This window comes from Phodopus roborovskii, unplaced genomic scaffold (genome assembly GCF_943737965.1).
Source record: "Phodopus roborovskii unplaced genomic scaffold, PHOROB, whole genome shotgun sequence".
Lineage (NCBI taxonomy): Eukaryota > Metazoa > Chordata > Mammalia > Rodentia > Cricetidae > Phodopus > Phodopus roborovskii.
The window spans coordinates 4,279,419-4,300,971 of record NW_026125562.1 but is presented as its reverse complement, the minus strand read 5'-3'; the positions used below and the strand labels follow the sequence as shown (position 1 = coordinate 4,300,971).

The window sequence follows — 21,553 nt, the reverse complement described above, 5'->3', positions numbered from 1 at the left end:
GCCAAGGCTGAAGGGGTCACCTGGCCTCTGCTATTGCACGCGTCCTCTGGCCAGCGGCCAGGAAGTACAGTATTGCAACTGGTCTCCTCTCGCCCAAGGTGTCCCCTTCTCAGACCCCTGAGCCAGATGGGCAAACAGATCCCCTTCCGTCTGCCCAGCAGCATCTTTGAAAACAAATGGACAAAGGAGACTCACACAAAAGAAATGAAACTCCCCTCTGTCAAGGACACAGAAGGGGTGCTGGAAGGAGAGACAGAGGCTGCAGAAGAGCCCCTGGAAGTGCCCCCACAAGCTGGGGTGTGGGTGGGAGGTAGAGCCCCAATCTGGGGTAGGGTTGGGCTAGTGAAGCAGTGACCCGGACGGACAGCAATCTCGCCTTAACAGACTTCAACAGGCCACTTGCTGGCTGGGGACACACCCCCATGTGAGGGCAGCCTAGGCCCACCCCGCTGGAGGGGCAGGTCCCAGGTGTACTTTTCCGGGGACATCCCATACAACATGGTCAGAAAAAACAATCCATGAAGGAAGAGGGGAGGGGAGACAAGGTAGGAAGAGGACTTGGGAGACATAGCCTAACAGTGAAGACAGACCACCAGAAGCACGTGCACTACACACAAGAGAATATAGTATTATGAATATAGATACTATATGTGCATATATGTCTCTTCAATGTACAGTAGAACAGAGTATCAGACCCAGATGGCTCTGGGCCCTGAGAGTCGCATGGGAGGTTTTTGTTTGTTTTTTTTTTCCACCAGTCCTGTGCCAACAACGATATCTGAGCAAGATGCGTGCCTGGGTTCCAGAGTTTCCCTAAGCCTCTGGCTTTCTGTCTGTCTGCCTGTCTTTCTCACGTTGGTGCCGCCTTAAGAGAGGGTGAGGACTTCAGCGTGGGCATAGTTGGACGAGAGGGCGTCTTGGCAGGTCTCTGTGTTTAAAGAGCACAGGTGTGAGACACTGGGACGCACGCTTTCGGTTCAACATTGCCTTCTGAGGGGGGCGTAAAGAGTTCAGCAAAAGAAAGGGAGAAACAAAGAATTTGTTAGAAGGAAGCCAGCCAGCTGCTGACCCACAGGCTGTGGGCTAAGGAACAGCCAAGAACAAGCTGGAAGGCACAGGGAACCCAGGGCTAAGAGGCAAGGAAGAGCTGGGGTGGTACAGGGAGTGGGTGACACCTTCATGTCTCCTCTGCCAACCCGCCTCCAGGCCGAGGAGACACAGGTGATAGTGATGCCCCGTAACCATTTCCAAGACTAACCTTTCAGGTCCTCAGAGCTCTGATAGAGCAGGGAGAGGAACCATACCAAACTCCATACGGCCTAGCAGGGAGGCAGTGGGGGCAATTCCTGATGTGGACTATGACTCATGCCCCATCTCTGCAGCTGCTCTCTACTCTGTCTGTGCTCTTCCCCAAAGAGCACATGGACGATCCCAAGAAGCCAGTGAAAATGGCTCTAGAGAGTATGGAGCCATGTCATACCCAGCCCGACCTCAAAGTGATAGGGTATGGAGGGCACACAGCCTTGAGAGGGCAGGCTGGGCACAGCATCCTACCAAAATCCATGCCCTCAGCTTCAGATATCTGAGGCTTGGGTCTTTTCCCCGTTTTCCCAGTGGCAGTACTGGCTAGACAGCTAGGGAGACTGGGCTAATAGTGTGGTGGAAGTTTCAACCCCCAGACTGACTACTACAGCTATTAGGTTTGCAGTTAGAGGTGGGTATGCCATTTGGCATCCAAGCCTCACAGCTTCTACTCTGGGGTTCCGTGACACGTTAAAAGCTTTTCTCCTTTGGTAACAAACATGTTCTCATCTCAGCGTGACCTGTTTCCATATCCCAAAGACAGTGACCCCAACAACCTCCTTAAACACAGTCCTTTGGCCTTCTAGAGTTTTGGGCCTCTATATCTACCTGAGGAAATCACAGGAGTGTGCCTAAGTCTCTTCAGAGCTCTATTTCTGAGGACAAGACAGCTACACTTTGCCCTGCATTTCTAACATTGCTCTGTCTGTGTACATTCAGAAGGACCCAGTCTTTGGTCCCTACTTATCAGGAAAAGGGGACTGGCTTTGGGCACCCTATATGCCACTAGATCCTAAGACACACTGGGGAAAGAATGGCCTCAGGTGCCTTTTGTCAATGGGGAGAGTCTTTCTGGGAGTCATATGTTGAAATCTAACCTATATGACTCACTAGGATTGGGGCGGGAGCTTTAGACAGAGACTGAATAAGGCAAGGAGGTCCTGCTTTCTTGATATTTCGTGAAGGGCCGTCTTGGCCCATGGGTGCTTCCTGGAGCCTTGGCCAGCACTCAGCATTCCTTCTAACTCCTTGTTGACCTACCGAAAGGCTAACAGGTCCCTTCCCACTGGTGATACCTCCCCGATACTTATGTTAGAAGACTGAGCTGCTCAGTTACCTCTAGGGTTGTCAGTAGCCCTGTGCACTCTGGAAGGAGTTTGATCCTGGGCTGCCTGATCTTTAAGCAGGGGCTCAGTGCCCAGCTAGAGGGCCAGGTTTCTAAAAGCCAAAGCAACAGGTCCAATTCCAAATCCAAGGGAAAGCTAACTATGCCCTCCTAGTGAAGGACATTCAGCACCTGGATGGGCCTGAGGCTTATATAGGCAGCTGCCTCTTAGGGAAGCATGGAGACTCTATAAATGATGGACTTACTCTTTCTCAGGACCCTGGGCAAACACACAAGTCCTAAGAGGTAGCTGAGGGCAGACCATCACCCAGTTCTTCCAACAATTGGGCCCTACCTCTTCCCTATGGAGCTAAGAGATTGGGAATTGGTATGAGTCCATCCCTCCAACAAACTACTAGGGGCTTCAGCCTGGCAGATGCACCGTGTCGCCCAGGGACATCTGTGCCCCCCACAGGGGTTCTGTGAGCATGCCCATCCCCGTAGGAGGGAAGAGGGGAGGAGGCGGTGGGTGCCGTGGAAACTTGGGCTCCTGACAACTTGAGGGTTGCCACAGAAATAGCTACCTCAGCTCCCCAAACCAGAACAGCAAGTCAGAGAAAATAGCTGTGGTACCCATGCTAAACTGGACACCTGGCTTATCATGTCTCTATCAGACCACAGTTTCCTGGTGCTAGGAGCCCTGCTGGGTGGGACTGAACCTATCACAAGGAGGCTAGGGTCAGACTCAGCATCTTCCCCTGCTTCACAGGCTTTCCTGAGTCTCCCCACCTCACCTCTCTGAAGACACCTCCTCTGAGAGCAAGGGGCTACAGGCCCTGTAGATCACGGCTAAAGAGGAGTGTCCCAGAGTCTGATCTAACAGAACTTCCAGAGGGCCTCTAGTGTTTGCTCGGTGCTAACACTGTGTGTCAAAGGCTTTGCCCTCCAACTCCAGGAAACAATCTTGTATTTATACCTGGGCCACATTTTGAGTTGACTCCCTGGTTTCCCAGTTTCCTGCCAGGTCCCTAAGGCTAATCTCACCAGGTCCCTTTAGCATCCTGTAGGGAACAAACATGGACCTTCCTTAGTCACTCCCTTTACAAAGTTGCATAATCCGGCTCTAAAATTGCCAGGCACGTGGCTCTTCTGTCAGGTCAATCCCCATTAGGTGAAACGGAATGTCTTGGTGAGGCTTTTTCCTCTAGCTCTGGGCCGAGGGAGGGGCTTACTGGGAGCAGGTGGGGCAGGTGGCAGGTGTGGGTAGGAGCGCTTCTGTCTCCTTACTTCCCCTCAGCTGTCCCTGTGCAAGGTGTACCCCTGCTCACCCAATGACTCACAAACCTGTTGTGCTCCGGGCTCGTTAGGTAAATGAATACACTTAATTATAGAAATTAGATGAGTCTCCGGTTCTGGCAGGAATACAGAGCAGAGGCTGGGTGGGAGTGGCAGGTGACTCAGAGGCAGGGCTGGGAATCTGAGGGAGCAGGAGCGGGAGCAAACTGTTGCGGAAGCAGAGGAAGCATTATGGAGAGAGCTGCTGCAGCGCAGGGCACAGATGGGATGCTGGGTGTCACCCACCGAATCTGGGCACAGGCTTCAGGGAGGAGAGCCTCCCTGCACTTAGACACCCTGCCCAGCGCTTGCACCAAGCCTGGGGCCTGGATCCTAGGAATTCCCATCTGTGCCCAATGTCACAGCTGGAAAACACCCGGTCCTGCTCCCAAGGCAGCTCTGCCCACAGGTGCTGCTGTTCCAAGGAGTCAACTGTCCTTTACACCAGCAGAGATGCCCCATGAGACAGCCTTATTACCTACTGACCTTGGTGTGGGGTGGATAGACAGACAGACAGACAAGCTGTTTGGTTACTGGTTAATGGCCATAAGGGATGCAAATGAAATTTCCGTGATTAAAATACCAATTAGGTTTGACTTGCAGGCAACCTGAGTAGTTCCAGATACTCCATGTACTACACACGCCCTGGCCTATAGGATCCTGAGCTGAAGGTAAAACCCTGAGACACAGGTCCTGAGCATGCCAGCACCTATGGTTCCGGGAGGAGCTCTGAGAATATCTCCCCATTGCACTTGGCTGAACATTTCGGGGAGCCAGGTGCTGCGTAGGGCAGACTCAGGGATTCGAATTCTCCATCCTGACTGACGTTCCCTTCTGTTGTTTTCTCAGACCTCAGGAGGGATAAGGGCTGGGATGGCATGTAAACAAGCCTGCTTGGATATGGGTCCCAGTGGCAGAGCTGAGGAAGGTGTAGCTAAGGACCTGAGTGCCCAGGTGGGGGGCTGCTGAGGGGGTGGAAGGGGTGTGAGAGCAGGAGCTTTCTCGGAGGGTAGGGCGAGCTGTACCGCGATGCCAGTGGAGACAGCCCCAGACTGCTTCCAGCCGCTCCTGCTATGTTGTTTAGACTCCGGGACTTTTCACAGCCTTGGTGAAGAAAAGGCACATGGGTCAAAGGGGAGCATCTCCTCACCTAGGGAGCTCCATGGAGTCCGTGCTACTTCAAGAGACTCTGTAGGGTGGCTGGCCCTGGGCTGGAGTGAGGGGATCTTTCTTTGTTGGGAGTGGCTTTCTGATTCTCCCTGCCATTAGTCTCCTGGACTGCCGAGGGCAGACCACAGGACCTATATCCAGCTGACCTGTATCCTGTCCTCTTCCCCTCTAGCTTCTTGATGGTCCAGTTGCATAGACACCACAGCTTCCAGCACCTACCTTCCCTAGTGAGCACCTGTGTCACATTCAGTCCTGGCTCATGGGAAACTACTGGTTAGTGATGGGGTCAGTTCGATGGCTGAACAGGCCTGTACTCAGCTCTCCTCGTCCTAGGCCTAGATGGCTGCAGAGAGGTGTGGCGTGGGGAAAGTTGTTAAGTGCGCATTGGGAGTTTGATGATATTAATTGCCACACTTGCTTAGCAGGGCCTGTTTCCCAGCAACCCACCTGTTCCCTCTCGAAGGTCACTCTAATTGGCTGAGCTACATGCTTGCTGCCAAGAAGCAGTGTGGAGGCATCTTGAAAATAGAGCAGATGGGCCCCAAAGGCACCCTGGGAAGGCAAAGTGGACGGACACAGGCCCTTCTGCATGGCGCCTATACTTGTAGGAGCACCTGTCCTCAGGGTTCTCCTAACTTGCCCTCTCGTGGTCTCTTTCACCAAGCACTTCACAGCACAAGAAGGGAAGCCATGGTATTCATCCTTCAGCTCTGTGTTTTCAAGGCCCCTACAAGAGTGTGGGGTACATTTTACACCATTGCTGAGCAGGCTGCAGTCTGAGCCAGGCTCTCTAGGTGTGAAAGAGGATACCGTGGCATGTCCAGGGCCTGAAGCCTGCAGCACGGTCGTCACAGGTGAGGGTATATGAGCTCTGAGCACTCTCTACCTACAGCTATCTGTCTGGGGCCTCTGGGCCATCTCCTTCCAGGTGCCAGATCGTGGCTCCTCTTGCTATCACCCAGCAAGGTGTGTGTCCAGCAGAGCTGGAGGCCCACTTCTCAGAGCTTATCAAACCAGGATGCCTAGGGATCACATGGAAGGTGCCTAGAGATTGCCTGGCCCAGGTAGCTAGGGGCCATCTGTAGGGCCCAGAGGCACAGCAGGCTATTACTGCAGCACCCATTACCTTGTCTGACTCAAACCAGTCTCAGTCTGGGGTTTGGAACCATGGGAAGTTGAGAGTAGGAAACCTCGCTAGTTAAGAAGTGTCCAAAGAGAATTTGGGGATGCCATTCCAGCTTCTCCTGGAAATAGACAGGATGTTAGGGGAGGTGAGGACACAGGACAGACAAGGTAAAATGGGATCAGGAAAGAGGGAGGACAAGGGTCTGGTCCTGAGCCTCCTGCTTCTCAGCCATCACTGGCCCTTGTCATCCAGTGGTTTCGGTTTCCTTCTCTTGTTTAAGGCTAAGAATCACAGTGCAGTTCAGCTCTGACCCTGCCATGTGCTGGAAGCCTGGTGATAGATTTCCACACTTCCTTGATAGACAAGAAAAGGGCTCCTCCCCTAACTTTGAGGACCCTTCAGATAACTCCTCAGAGAGAGCCACTGCCCCTGCCCACCTACCCCTAGCCATCCCTGGATTTGTCCCATGACCATTGCACACCAGCAGCTTGCAAACATGGGTCAGTGAAGAACTGGAGGTTCTTCCAGGCCTAGGACCTGGAATCCCTGAGTCTGGAAAGCTTTGGCAGTGTACAAGACTGCTAGGTCTGCAGACCCAGAGCAGAGGAGGTGATAGGGTATCCCCTAATGTCTAGCACTGTTCTTCCTGGTGAGTATCATTGAGGGAGGTGCTCCATAGATACATAGGGGGATACTAAAGGCCTTTCTAATCCAGACACTGGTAACTTAGGACACCCATTCTAAAAGCGAGGGCGCATCCAAGGCAGAGGAGATGGTGGCCATGGGCTCAAGGGAGGGGGAGACCTCAAGCTCTGTGGGGAGGGCTGGGGAGACTCAGCTCTGGAGGGGCTCCCCACCTGCCCAGCCCAGGGAGCCATACCTTTCCGGACACTGCCATCAGCACAGGCATAGTCCCCAGCACTGAGCAGGAAGCAGGCAGCTGCCTTCTTGTTTCTGTCTCGTGTGCCTGAGCGCCGCAGGGCCCGACGCTCCTCAGGGGTGGGGGACGAGGCCAGGGGCTGGGTGAGGCCAGCTCCCTCCTCATCGGACAGCACCGCATTGGCATCACCATTCTGCTTGGAGTCTGGAGGGGACAGAGAGGAAGGAAGCAAAGATGGTTGCTGGAGCCTTCTTAAGGGAGCTACCTGGGGCCTCTCAGATCCCAGGTGCAGGCAGCAAAGGCAAAATGGTGGTGCTTGATCCAAAGGCCTTTCTCTCAGCTTTGGCTTAGAGCCTCCCTTGGGGGCTGCAACACAACACAGACATCCTCCAGCCACAGTATTTCCCCAGTGGGCTTGTCCCAGGAGAGCAACTCCTGCAGGCACAGGGTTTTACTTCCCCTCAGGTCTGGCTCAGGTAGGCTCTTATGAGTCTGCATTGTTCTGGTAGGGATGATGGGTGGTGGCTCAAGTGCCAGACATACTCAGTAGTCTCTGGGTTTTCCCTGCACCACTTAAGCAGGCACCTGGGCCAGTGCTGAAGGGCTTGGGGCAGAGCTCTCATATTTGGGAAGATATAGGGAAGAGGTCCCGATTCAGTTCTTCTCTGTGGGGACAACTTGTCTTTGCCAAAAAGTGGCACAGCTACTATGGCCCCTGCTGTATGTGGTGGGGTTAACCTGGCCATGAAAGAACTCAGTGTGGCCAGTCAAGTAGTGTAGGGGTCTCAGTGTTGAGTGCATCTGGAAGGCTGCCTTGGCCTCTGTATTTGAACACAGGGATCCTCTCTGAGCTCCGACTGGGCATCAGAACATATCTTGGATTCCCAACAGGATCAGAGGCACCATTGCAGTAGGGAACAGAAGGAAGCTTTTCTATTAAAGTTTTTATCAAGGAAGATCCAGGCCCCAGTTAATCCCAGAGAGCAACTAGCCCCAGCAGGTGTGATGGGTGCTTGCCAAGAGGTCACAGGTAAGTGTCTCAGCTCAGGCACCCATCTAGAGAACTAGTCCCACTTCTAGAGTTTAACCAGGAGCTCCTGTCCCAGTCTGCCAGCTCTCCCTAGCCCAGCCTCAGTGGCTTGACAGCCAGTCACCCTCCAGACCTGGGCTTCTACCATTCCTGGGGGCCCTGCCCATTGAATCCCACGGTGTTTTTCCTGTCTTCTGACCTCCTCCCATATTCTTGGGAACCAAGTCTCCTCACCCAGAGCACGTGAGTGGCCTCTCCATGGAATGGCACAATTTGATGCCCAGTCTTACTCCTATCAGGACACAAACACCATCTCTTTCCCTTTCCCTCTTTTCCTCCTTGGTTCCCGTCTATCCATGTCAAACCCTGAGCCCAGGCCTCACTCCAGCTTTAGCTGAGCAGAAGGCAGCCTCCCACTGCTGTTACGTTATCTCATCTATTAGGGCCAAGAGACAGCAGACGTGAATGTTGGGAAAGAAGTGACTCATGTGTTGATGCACCTTGGAGGAACAGCTGCCCTGATCTCTGGCTAATCATATCAGTGCTGGCATTCCTTCTAACTTCTCCAAGTGTGGTACCTCCACCACTCATGTGGGTCTCATCAGAGTCCTGGGGGTGGGATACTGACATTTCATTCCTATTGCTATGTTGTGCCTAGAGGGGAAAGGACTAACCTCTGGAAACAAAACAAGGAGGCCAAGAAGGGACTAGAATCCAGTCCTTCTAACATCCCATGTACGGCCATCACATCCTACACTGGAAGGATAACTCACTCCATAGACCCTGGTTTTCAACAAGATCATTAAACCACAGGATTAAAAAAAAAGAAAAAATGATCTTAATACTTTGCCCTCCTAGAGGCCCACCTTACACAAAGCAAAGCTTTCACAATATAGCATAGACCCAAATTTCAAGGGCCAAGGGAACTCCCTGACTACTTGGGAGAAAGTCCTCTGCCTACTCACCTGCCCGTTTCCTCTCAACCATACCCTCTTCCTGGGCAGGGGGGCTGGTGTCACTGTAGGTGCTGTCCCGGGGTGAAGTTTCCTCAGACTTGCAGTAAATGGGTGACTCGATCTGGGCTGGCCGCGGTACATGCTTCTTTCGCTTCTTGGGCAGCTTCTGCTTGGCCATAGCCAAGGAGTAGTACATACCAAAATTGTTGACGATGACAGGCACAGGCATGGCAATGGTTAGCACACCAGCAAGTGCACACAGTGCCCCAACCAGCATTCCTGACCATGTCTTTGGGTACATGTCCCCATAGCCAAGTGTTGTCATGGTGACCACTGCCCACCAGAAGCCAATGGGGATGTTCTTGAAATCGGTGTGGTCGTTGCCTCGTGGGTCAGATGGCCTGGCCCCAATTCGCTCAGCATAATAGATCATGGTGGCAAAGATGAGCACACCCAAGGCCAGGAAGATGATAAGCAACAGGAACTCATTGGTGCTGGCCCGGAGTGTGTGGCCCAGCACACGCAGGCCCACAAAGTGGCGCGTGAGCTTGAAGATCCTCAGAATTCGTACAAAGCGCACCACACGCAGGAAACCCAGCACATCTCGAGCTGCCTTGGATGACAGGCCACTCAACCCCACCTCCAGGTAAAAGGGCAAAATGGCCACAAAGTCGATGATGTTGAGTAGGTTTTTGACAAAGTCCAGTGTGTCTGGGCAGCACACAATGCGAACCAGAAACTCTAGAGTGAACCACATCACACATACACCCTCGATGTAGGTAAGAATGGGCTCTGTTTCTACCTCCCGCCGGAAGCGCACGCTGGTGATATTCCCTACCCGGTGGATTTCTGTCACATTGCGGTCAATGTTGAAGGCCTCGTGGGTCTCCAGACAGAAGGTGGTAATGGAGACCAGGATGAAGAAGAGAGAGGCAAAGGCTACCACCTGCAGGTCAGGAGAACAGGGAGTGGCCGTCAAGTCAGCAGCAATAGTTGGCCTCATTGCAAAGAGTGACCTCTACTCATGGGACATGCTAGTCAAGGGGTGGGATTAAGGTAGAGACATGAGAGGATCTGTATGCATGCATGCTCTAGGGCAAGGCTTCCCTAATCTTTGCCAGGGTGCTCAGAAGACAGAGGCTGCTTTTGGCTGGAGACCACAAGTCAGGGTACCATAGCTGCTTGGCCTTGCCTACTACAGCTTTGCCCAATTTATGTTTTAAGGCTTCTTAAATTGCAGTGTGTGGACAAATCAGTTGAAAACAACCATTCCAGTGTGGCTAACTCAGGAGGTTTAGGGAAGGGCCCCCACCATCCTCAAAAGCTCACAGGTGAAGTGTAGCCCACACACCACACCTGGAATAATCAGGTTCCCAAAGTGGAGGCCTAAACCAGGAACATAAAATGTGTGGAAACAAGTTATAAATGCAAATTTCAGTAACACAAACCTACTAAAAGAGGAACTTGAAGGAGACAGAGCCCAAGAAGTTCATTAGTAAACCATCTAGGTGACCCTGATACATACTTAAGATAAAGGTTCATTGCTTAGGGTCTGCCCAGAGACAAGGGCTATAAGGAATAACTGCTTTCTGCCCACTGACCTACCTCCATGACCCCACCTACCACCTATAACTACCTTGACTAGGTAGTACATCCAGGAAGGAAGACATACACGGGCTTTGGTGGTTTGAAAGAAAATGGCCCCCAACCCAAAGGGAGTTGTACTGTTTGGAAGTGTGGCCTTGTTGAAGGAAGTGTGTCACGTCACTGTGGAAACAGACTTTGAGGTCTCATATGTGCTCTTGATACCACCCACTATCCCAGACCATTTCCTATTGCCTGAAAGTCAAGATGTGGGACACTCAGCTAATTCTCCAGCATGCCACCATGTTGCACCATGATGGTAATGCATTAAACTGCTGAAAATGTAAGCTACCCTGATTAAATATTTTCCTTTGTAAGGGCTGCCATGGTCATGGAGTCTCTTCACAGCAACAGAAACCCTAACTAAGACATGGCTTATGACAGGAGATGGGGGTGGGGACAGTATCATAACAACCAATGTCTCCTTTTCTGCAGACTGATGCTAGTGGGGACACTGAGATTTGAACTGCACTTATCAGGCTTGGAATGGTGGCAGCTGATCTGACAGCCATGGAGATCTCAGCTAGAATGATGGCAGCAGCATTTGGCAGAGGGATGGCTGGACTAAGTGTCTAGTCATTATGAATGGAGTTGAGATTCATGTGTAATAACACCAATTACAGAGCCTTCATCTGTTATTCATGCCATGTCATTTGGCACTGTCCAGACTTTCACTGTCAAGGTCCACTCTCCTGCTACTGGTCCTGTTTGGTGAACGGGGCTTGGCTTCCACCCTGGATGGAGGACTGAACTTACACAGGTGGCTGAGGGAGGTCCATGGCCACACAACATTTGACAAGCCGATGTCTGCCCTGCTCCTATTTCTACTTGGTTTTATTATTTCCACCCAGTGAGCACTCAGATCTGCCTGTTTGGGGTTCTCCTCAAAGCGTCTACACTGAAAGGGTGTAAGCACTACAAGATACCAACAGAAAACAAGAGTATATGGAAATCCAGGCAAGAACCCATATCCCCAGGGCCCTCTGGGATGGAAGTAAGTCAAGAAAGGAGCTTTGATCATGACATGCACCATCTATTCTCTCCCTGGAACTATTAGGCACTCTGTGTGTATCTCTGCCTTCAATCTCCTTAGTAACACGGCAGGCAGATTTCATCTTTCCATTCCACACAGCTTGCATGCCTATTCTGGGGCCATACTGTCCAGAACAGGTAAGAACCAGGTATGGCCAAAAAAATCATGTGGTCTGTACATTCCTTTATACCATACCATCTTTACTATCCCAAGCACAGCTTCTTCCCAGGCCCAGGAATACAGGCCCTGATTACTGAGCCTGCCTCATCAGTTCCCTGATGCCTGCTATTTCCACATGAGGATGTGTACCCTCATAGGACAGAGTCCCCCATCTTACATGACACTTAAGTTTAGGTGAGTTGAACATAGACAGTAAGGAAAGGAGCAGGTTGGAGAAGAGGGTCCATAGATGCTTTCCTTACTGAGTACCTGCTATCTACTTCTCCTCCAGAAAGTAAATTTCAAGTGCTTTCGCTGGTCTCCCTTTTTCTCCCCTGAGATATGGGCTGCCGAGACAACACAGGCTACTGCAGGCTCTCCACAGCCACCAACTGCGTGCTGGTGACAGTGCCTGCCTGTGGTTGGGACAATGTAGGGAACCCAGGGTCCTGGCTCCACCCTGTGCTCCAAGAAGCAGAAGGAACCAGAGTGAGGGAGGGGTTGGGCCAGCACTTCCTAGTTTTGCCAGGGGACATGGAAGCCCAAGAGCTAGTGCTCTCTCTCTCTCTCTCCCCCCCCCTCTCTCTCTGGGACCGTTAGCAGAGTCAGCTCACCTGGGAGCCTGAGTGTGAGGTTAATTAGTGATGTGGAAAAACAAGGTCAGGCAGAGCTGCCAAGGGGCTGAACACGGAGCAGAAGCAGGAGGGAGATGGCCAGCCTTCCCTACAGTCTGCATTCCTGTGCTGCCTCTGCCCTGCAGGTACTGCCAGCAGGTCCACACCAGTTACACATGGGGCAGAAACAAACCCAACTCCTGTGAGCTCCTTGCCCCCCTCCCCACTTTTTTTTCTTTTAAGCACAGAGCAATGCCATGATTACCATAAGGTTGTACAGGTCCTAAAGGACCTATAGTGACCTACAATACTCCTCTCCTCTATATTACTCAGGCAATTGTTTCCTAAGTGGCTGGCTGGTGTAATAAGTGCTATTTGCCAGGCCTCATCCTTGAGGGAGGGATATTGTTTCACTTCCCACAAGGCCCTTGACTCAGGCTGCCCAGGACAAAAGGGATCCCAAGAGACAGTAGCTACAGCAATAGCACCCTGCAAGGGGACAGCTTGTGTTTAAACTTTAGCCCCATGAGCAGTACTGGAGGTCCGTCAATTGTGCCTGAGCGTCCCTCTCATCGGGTGCTGCACAGCCAGCCTGAGGGTAAAGCAGAGCTGAAAAGCACTGGGCTGGCAGCTTCAGCTCGGGAGTCTGTTGTCTCTTATGAGCAGGCAGGTAAACATATGTCCTCCGTGCCATTCTCTCCTTGTATGCTGGGACAGTACATGTACTCCACATTATCACTGTAGGAAGAGTGAGTTTCAACACAGCACGTGCCCAATATCTGTTAAGTACTCCATAAAATGGTGAACAAGCTGAGGTGGAGGTAGTCTGTGGGGGAACCCCCTCCCACGTCTAAAACTGACGAGTCACCAAATCCTCAGAAGCTGTACAAGTGGACTGATTCCCTTTCTGCTTTTGGAGACTGAGAAACCTGAAGGCTAGAAGTGATTTGTCCTGGATGCCATGACTGAAACTGTGCTCTCTTAGGCCTAAGGGCACAAACTGCGGATTCCAATGGAAGTTAAGACTGCCCAGGCAGAAAACTGTTGCTGTGAACTGGCTGTGCAGGCTAGAGGAGGTAGGTGGGCCTCAGCACCCAGGGCAGGAGACCCTAGCTGTCAGGACAGCACTTCTATCAGCTCCCTGTTCCCCTGAGAATGCCCCCCCACACACACACATGCTGTCCATTATGGCCTTCAAGGGACCTGCCCATCTCCAAAGGTCCAAACGTTGCAACTCTCAGCACAATTACCAGCTTTTCCTACAACACCACTGTCTTTGAACAAACAAAAGGTCACACTTCTGGGTTCAAATTTGGTTCTGTTACCAACTGCCAATGGGACTCCTGTGAATTCCTTAGCCCCAACTAGCCTAACTATCCCCATTTATAAAGTGGAACTTGAACGCCTACTATGTGTCACCATGCTGTGAAGAGCAGGAAAATCTAGAAAAAACACTTCTGACTTTGGGATCTTATATCCTAGTGGGAAGAAACTTACATAGCATATCCAATTGTCTGGGCATTGTGGAGAAAAAACAGAAAGAGGTGGCATGGTGTAAGAGAGCTAATTCAAACCGGATGGATGGCCAGGCCAGATCACAATGACAGGGGGAAATCTGAATGCAGACCTAAAGGAAAGAGTTCCCACGGCAGCAGGAGCAACAGTGCGAAGACCCCAAGTCTCAGAGGAGATGAGAGCAGAGTCCACCTAATAAGGTTGTTCTGAGAACTCAAAGAAATGACACTTGTGAAACAGCACAAAGCCTGGACTGTCTGGAATCTGGCATAGGCTGGATGAGTGGAGAGGTGACAGACACTAGTCAATGGGAACAGAATACAATCATGGCGGGGGGGGGGAGGGGGGCTGGGGAGGGGAGTCCAAGGAAGGAGGGCCAGGGAGACAGATGGACAGATAAACATAAGGAGACTCATCCCCAAAGCCTATATTAAGGAAGATGTGTAGGAGAAAGCAGAATTGAGAGCACAGCCAAAGACGCTTGCAGAGGAAGATCTGTGGAGTCGGGTGAGGGGCTGAGACGCCTGGTGAAGCCAGATCTTAGTACCCAGGCAGTGCCGGATATGGAGTGGGGTACCCTGGGGTCAAGAGGAAGGAAGCAAAGGGCCTGCCAAGTAAGGCAGCTCCAAGCAGCTCCTGGCTTCTAAGTGAGACATGCACGAGGCTCTATCCTAGCTGAGGGCCATTCCTGCTTTTTCTTTCTATCAAACCTTGGCTATGAGCCAGCAACAAGTGCCGACCTTCACCTGTGTTCACCCTTGCTGGATGGGCTTCACTGGCCTATCCAGAAACTGTGAGTCCTCCACCAAACGGAATCTGATCCAGCCCAAGTCACTGTCCAAGAGCCTTTCCTTGGTCAAGTTCCATTCTGCCATGTCCCATGCAGACCTGCCTTCCTTGGCCAGACAATCCTGTCCCTGAGTCTGCACAGTTGAGCACTGTGCGTTTTTATGGCAATGCCTCCTTTTAGCCATTATGCAAGGAGATAAGTCATTATCCTACAAGGCCCAGTCAACTCAACGTTCCACCTCCTCCCACAAGCCCCACCCCATTTAGAGGTGGGACTTCACTCCTCTTTTTATCTTTCACAACCACCACACCATCCCTCACAATACACCTAACATCATGGCTGCCATTCCTCGGCACCAGTGTCTCTCTCCCGCCTCCTATCCTACCTGCCCTAGCTCTCCTCAGACCACTGGACTCTTCGTTACATTTCTAGAACCCAGCATGTAGAGACCAAGTAGTGAGTGCTCAGTCGGTGTCTTCTAGGCTGCATCATCTTCTCGCGGGACTGGCAAGCTGTCAGGAGAAGGGATCATTAGCTACATGACTGGAGCTAGAGGTGACAAAGTATGCCCAGGAGTACCTCCAGATACCAGGGACCTAGCACCTTGACAGCTCTCTAGAGTGGGCCAAACCTACTTCTGGCAGGTCTCCTTGCTGAGCACTGGGTGACCACTTCATGGCCAGAAGGGAAATGAGCAGGGAGCAGGGCCATTTTGGCATGCCGGTAGTCCCCAGGGGCTGTGAGTGGCCAGTACTCAGCATTTAGACTAACAATGCCCACTGTGGAGGTGAAGGATCAAGGAGCCAGCTCTTCCCAGGGCCCCGATACCTAACTCTGCTCCTGCCTGCTCTTGCCTCAGATCTCCAGAATAGCCTGTTTCATTTCACTCCCCTCCCCCACTCCACATTCTTACAAAAATGGTGACGAACAGAAACAACTCATCATCCACAGGCAAGATGCTCTGAGACAAATGTTGATCTGTTCAGAGTGAGAAAGAGAAACGACACTCGGTGGAACCTGAGAGGCTGCCTGAGGCAGGGTCAACAGGGAGTCTGCAGCCTTTGGCTGTCCAGGGTGGGCTGGCACTACCCTTCTGGACTCGTATTTCATGTTCACCCTACACCCTAGCTCAGAGAGCACAGCATGAGCCCGTGCTGGCCCTCACTCTGAAGCCTGTTGTGACTACTGGGACCACCAGCAATGCCAGACCTGTAGAGGGGCATCAGTTTTGTCCCTTTGCCCCACAACCTAGTATTTATTTGTAACCAAGTCTGCCCTGTTATTTTCTTATCAAAGTCACCTGGTTAAAAAGTGAGAGTGAGGGGTCAGACCCAGGCAATTCTCGAAATGACAAGAAATAAAGCAGGGGATAGGAGTGGAGTGGAGGAGGGGGTTCTTCAGCGAGGGCCACCCCCAAGCCCTCTAGAAGCCAGAGACTCTTTCTGGGCTAGAGCTGCAGAGGCTGGAGTAGTAGCAGTTGTGAACTCCTGGGACTCGAGAGTTTGGAGCCCAGTGCTACTGGCTGTGCTGTCTAGACAGGTGTCGCTTTGACTCTGTGTTCTTATCTGTTCACTGAGATGAATGGTCCCTGCCTCCCCTGAGCCAGAGGAGGTAGCAGAAGAACGCCCAGGTCAAGCTCCTGTCACACAGCCAATGCCTGAGAAAGAGGGACATTCATGTCTAGCTGCCTCCAGAAGCAATGGGGATTCTGTGACTAGTCTCTTCTGTTCTGAGGGAAACATGGTAAGGAAAAACAGCCATCTAAGAACCTTAGGCAAAAGAGAAGGGCAGTGGCCCTTTATACAGCTGATAGCTGAACTAAATCCAGCTCAGCTTGGCACCTCTAAAGAACAGAGCAAGGAAGCAAGGTAGTCCAAGAACCCCTCAGGTAGGCCTCTAATATACTCTCAAAAGGAACAAGGCAAGATTCTATAGAGCCTAGTGCTACCCGAGCCCCTCCTAGGCTCTCCTGGGTTATACAACTATCTAAGGGAGCCTTTGCTCTACCCCAGAGCAGTGTCCATGGGAGGCTGAGAACAGAAGCAGCATGCCCTCAGCTCCAGCCACAGAAGCAATTGCAGGAGTGGTCTGGCCATGGTGAAGGCAGCAGGGGTGATCATCCTACCTAGGAGCCTTCCTGAATGGACCAGCTGATAACCAGGCCAGTAGCTAGGCAACAGGCTCTCCTAATTAGCTCAGTTCACTTTCCTTCTGTGTCTGTTTTTCTCCTGTCATAACGTACTATTCAAATGACTGGACTGTTGTATATGAAGAGATGCCTCAAGGCCGAGAGCACATATCCTCTGCCCTCAGATGCCCTCCTAGGTGACATTGTGAGTCTATAAACCCCTAGTGTTGCAAACTCCTCTCAGGGAGACTGCAGCTGATTGGGATGGTTCACATACACATCCAACACTACAGAGCTTCTGTGGGGACAGTTCTGCCAACTTGGGGGGGGGGTCAATGGAGCAAACAAATTCAGCTGCAGAACCCTCTATGGCACTGGGCCCTCCATCTTAAGGAGTAACGGGGTAAGCGTGCCTTCTGATGTCCCCTCAGACTTCTGAGTTCCATTGGCTCCTGGGTTTCTGAGGTTTATTCACCGAAGAGAAGAACCTCAGGACTCCAAGCAGGCTGGAGCAAAGAGCTAGCCACTTCTCCACCCAGCAAACAACCTCATTCAGTGGGGGGAAAGCTTGTAGTAGCTACAGAGTAAGGGCTCAGGCATGAAGGGGCCCCAGCTTTGACTAAAAGCCCTGCCACAAGTGCTGTAATCCCAGGCCAGTGGTTAGCTTGCTCCCAGCTTCAATCTGTTAAGTGGGCATCGTTTTAACTTTGTTAGGAAGAGCAAAGATTAATGTAATGTCTTCACAGCTTAAGTACTGGTACAGGATGCTCAATGAAGAGTTGTTATTAATTTTTTAATAAATTGTGTATTCCCACTTGTGTGACCAGAACAGCTCAGAACTGATCTCTGCCTGTGTTCCTCAGCTGTAGGCAAGTGTTGGCTGTGAGCTCCACAGTGTTATTCCCATTAGTGCTAATGATCTGAAGGCTGGAAACTAAGGGTGGCTTTGGCAAGACAGTAAATGTGTCTGAATCCTAGTTCTCTCCCTACATAAGTGGAGAGAGTTAACCCTCTACTTGATGGAAGAGCCTCTCACAATTCCAAAGCAAGAGAGGAAGCAGAGGCCCTGGACTGCTCAGAAATAGGGCCTCGGTCCTTTCAACACCTCCTTCCATAGCAGCTTCCTGAGTGTAGCCCCTTTCTGCCTCCCCCCCTACCCCACAACTTTGAAAAAGTCTTAATGACTTGTGACTGTCTCTTTCTTCTAGTAAAGACAAGTCAAGGGCCACTGGGGTTAATAAACTCACAGCAGGGGTGCACTGGCCAGGGGCATTAATATGCTCCCTACTTCCTAGCTGGTTTTCAGGACCACAAAGCTATAAACCAAGGCATCTAGAATAGACAAGACCTGGAAAAGATTCTAGATTTCCAGTGGCTTCTTCAAGTCTCAGCTCTGCATGGAACCTCTTGCTACCTCCTTTCTCTTCCAGGCAGAAGATACAGTGCTCTGGCTTGGTATTTATATAAGCCTAACCCATCCGTTTAACTGCATTCTTTTACCCTTCATTCTCCCCTGGGTAAGAAGTGGAACTTTTTTTCCCATGACTAGGGTGAGGACCAGCCCATGGGGTATTGAAGAGAGATGGAGACCAAGGCTCTGAGACTCATTAACATGACAACTTGGGATGCCAAAGGAACCACTCAGTCCAGCTTCTGCTCCAAGAAGCATACCTCAAACAGCAAATCACACTGCTTTTCTTTTCCTTTTTCCTGTCTCCTAGACAGATCTCAGCCAGGTTTTAGGCTAAGGCCATGAGAGCAGATACCAGACTGCAGGCTTTTCTATTTTTAAACTTCTAAAGCCTTCTTGAGGGCTTTAGCTGCCCAAGCATGATGGAGTGAATGAATACATGTCTTTCCAGCACCCTCTCCTACGTTCAGGGCAGGAACTAGGTCTAGTCTAAATCAACCTGTTTCCCCTTCTCCCAAAACATCCATTTCCAGTGTAACCTGAACTGGGGCTTTCTGGGAAGCCACTTTGTACTGGAGCAGAAAGAAAAGAGCAGTGACAAATCAGTATCATCACCAGGAAGCTTGTGGCTGGCCCCTGTCCTGGGATGCTGAAGAGACTAAAGCAGTAGGCTTTTCCTGTCTAGTTCTACATTCCATCTCTGAGAGGCCAGACTATGAAAGAAGTACATAAAGCCTTGTGAAAGAGGTACATAAAGTCTTGGGACATGGCCTGTTCCCTGGAAGAAAGGCCCTTGATCAGGAAAAGAGAGGCCTGAGCTCTGGGGAGCTCTGCCTTTTATGAGATGGGCATTCTGGAAACTATGCCCGCTTCTCTGAAGTGCATAGCTGCCTGCACACAGAGCCGCTGGCAAGATGGAAACAGGTAAGTGTCCAACACAATCTATGATTTCCTTCTCTCGATCCTGCCTTACCCCTGCAAAAGACCAAATTCAAGCTCTCCAGGACTGTAGTCCTGTTCAGAGCAACTGTGCTGACCAAAGAGGAGCAAGAAAAGCCAAGCTGAAGGCATGCCACTCACTGACGGGCATGTGTCAGGGCAGACAGCTGGGATTAGGTCCAAACAGAAAGTCCAGTGTGCAATCTCCTGATGGAGCATTGCCGGGGGGGGGGGGGGGGGGGACTTCCAAGGGCCCAGGAGGGAATAGGGAGGCAGGCAGGTACCGTCTGCCAGGTTATCTCCTTCCGACAACCCCTCCTATCCGACCCACCAACACCAGCACCAAGAACCCTTTGAACACCAAGATGGGGAGACCCTGGCTTCTGCCACTCACCCTGGCTGCCCGGGATGAGTAGGGATCCTCGAAGAGCGCCCACATTCGGGGCTGCCAGCCACGGCAGCCGCCTGACCCAGCACCAGGGCCGGCTCCTCCCTCATGGGGGCCCAGACGCTGCAAGGCCAACTCCCGCTCATCATCGCCAGCCTCATCGTTGGGCCCTGCGCCACCCCCGCCCCCGTCCGGGCTCTCGAAGATGTCCAGTGCCTCTTCAGCATCGCGGTGCTGCCTATAGGTCATCCAGCAGCAGGGTTCCACATCAGTTTCATCAATACCCCAGAAGGTGAGCTCTTCCTCGAAGAGAGGCCCACAGACGTCGGCGGGGCAGTGCAGCTTGCCGGTACGGTAGTAGTTGAGCACATAGGCAAAAACACCCGGGTGCCTATCAAAGAAGAACTCACAGCCCCCGCCGCCGCCGCCGCCGCTGCTGCCGCTGCTGCCCGCACCACCGCCATCCGACTCCGGCCGACCCCCGCCGTCGGGATCCGCCAGCCAGGCAAGGCGGGTGCCCGGCAGGGTGCGCAGGGTGCTGCGGTAGGTCTCATGTCGCGTGCCGCCCACGTTGATGATGATCTTCTCCGACGCCTCGCCCTTGGCCATCTCCTCCTTCAGACATGTTTTGGACGGAGGCTTGTTCCCCGACTTGCGCCCGCGGTAGGAGGAGACACACACCGAGCTGATCATAAGAAGCGCTGCGGGGCTCCGGCTTGGGGCGGCCGCTGCCCTCCAAACACCCTTCCCAAGGAGGCAGCGTCAGACCGGGGAGGGGGAGGAGACGAGGAGGAGGTGGAGAAGGAGGTGGAGGAGGAGGAGGCAGGAGGCAGTGGCGGCCCCTTCTGCGGCGTTTCTCTGGTGTACAGGTGGTTGGGATTTGGGCAGGCAGAGCCTAAGGGAGGAAGGAAGTGGAGACCAGGGTCGAGGACTCAAGTCAGGGGTCCTGGGAGGTAGGGGCAAGCACAAGGATGCTCGGGGCCGGGGACACGCCCCCCAACCCCAGAAAGACAGAAAAGCGCACAGTCCCAGAGCACTGCGAGGGTCCGCGGCGCGCGCGCTCACACTCACGCGGGCCACCCTTTGGCTCCCAGACCGCGTCGAGCCTGAAGGCGGCAGGTTTTCTCCGGGTGGCGGCGGCGGCGGCGGCGACAACAGCGTAACAGCAACAAGTCCTCGGAGCGGCTCACGGGGCCAGGAGGATGCTCTTAGGGTAGTCGGAGCTCTGCGGGGCCCGGCAGTGTGCGGTCAACTCAAGGCGGCGGTGGCTGCATGTGGCCTCTTTTCCCCATTCATAAATCCAGCGCGGGGCACCGATGGCGGGCGGGGCTGAACAGAACGAGAGGGGGGCCGGCGGGCGGGCGCTGTGCAGGACCAGGCAGGCGGCAGCAGGAAAACAAGCGCGCCCGCAGCAGAGAGCCCGGGTCCTGCGTCCGCGGCCGGGAGCTGCGCCGGGCTGGGTGCAGCGCTGCGGGGGCCGCGGCGGGACGAGGGGGGGCTCAGACGGGGCGTCCTGCGCGGCGCAGAGCCTGGAGGGCGGGGCTGCTCTGGAGAGCCAAGCACCCGGTGCAGGCGAAGAAGTATCCCGGGCGGCGGCCAAATAGCCAAGGACACCTGCAGGCTTCCGGGGCCGCGCCAAGAGCGAGCCTCAGCGCAGAGCCCCGGCGCCGGGTTCCTGCGATCTGGCGGCGCCGGGAGCCGCGCCATCTACGCGTCTGCCCATCTCCGGGCGGGGTGCTGGCCTTGGCTCGCTGTTAGGGGCGGGTGCGAGGTGGTCTAGGGGAGGGAGCGCCCGGGCGCCAGAAGAATGGGGCTCCGAGGGTTCTGCGTCTCCCTCCCGCGATGGCAGCGGATGCGTCGCTCCAAGCGGTGCCTTTTCCTCGCGGCCCCACCTGACCCCGGCGCGCCCTCCGCGGGGCGGGGTGGGCGCGGCGCCGGGCCGATTAGGTGCGTTGCGGAGCTCGGGCGGCGGAGCTCAGCCTTCATCCGCGCGTTCCAAACCAGCCGAGGCGCGTAACCTGCTCGCAG

General features: G+C 53.1%; 1 protein-coding gene across 3 annotated transcripts; it reads right to left on the bottom strand.

Annotated features, from left to right (window-relative positions):
• Positions 1–778: 778 nt before the first annotated feature.
• Positions 779–20,381, bottom strand: Kcnc4 (potassium voltage-gated channel subfamily C member 4). 3 transcript variants are annotated; one of them, XM_051177762.1, is made up of 4 exons: positions 19,532–20,381; positions 8,914–9,850; positions 6,919–7,122; positions 779–928 (listed from the first exon to the last, which is right to left on the bottom strand). In XM_051177762.1, the coding sequence occupies exons 1-4, from the start codon at positions 20,216–20,218 to the stop codon at positions 867–869; spliced, it is 1,890 nt and encodes a 629-aa protein (XP_051033719.1). In that variant the 5' UTR covers positions 20,219–20,381; the 3' UTR covers positions 779–866. The 3 variants fall into 3 exon arrangements, with proteins under 3 accessions (XP_051033719.1, XP_051033720.1, XP_051033718.1); XM_051177763.1 differs by having other exon boundaries at positions 786–990; XM_051177761.1 differs by lacking the exon at positions 779–928 and adding an exon at positions 4,509–4,846.
• Between the last annotated feature and the right edge of the window lie 1,172 nt (positions 20,382–21,553).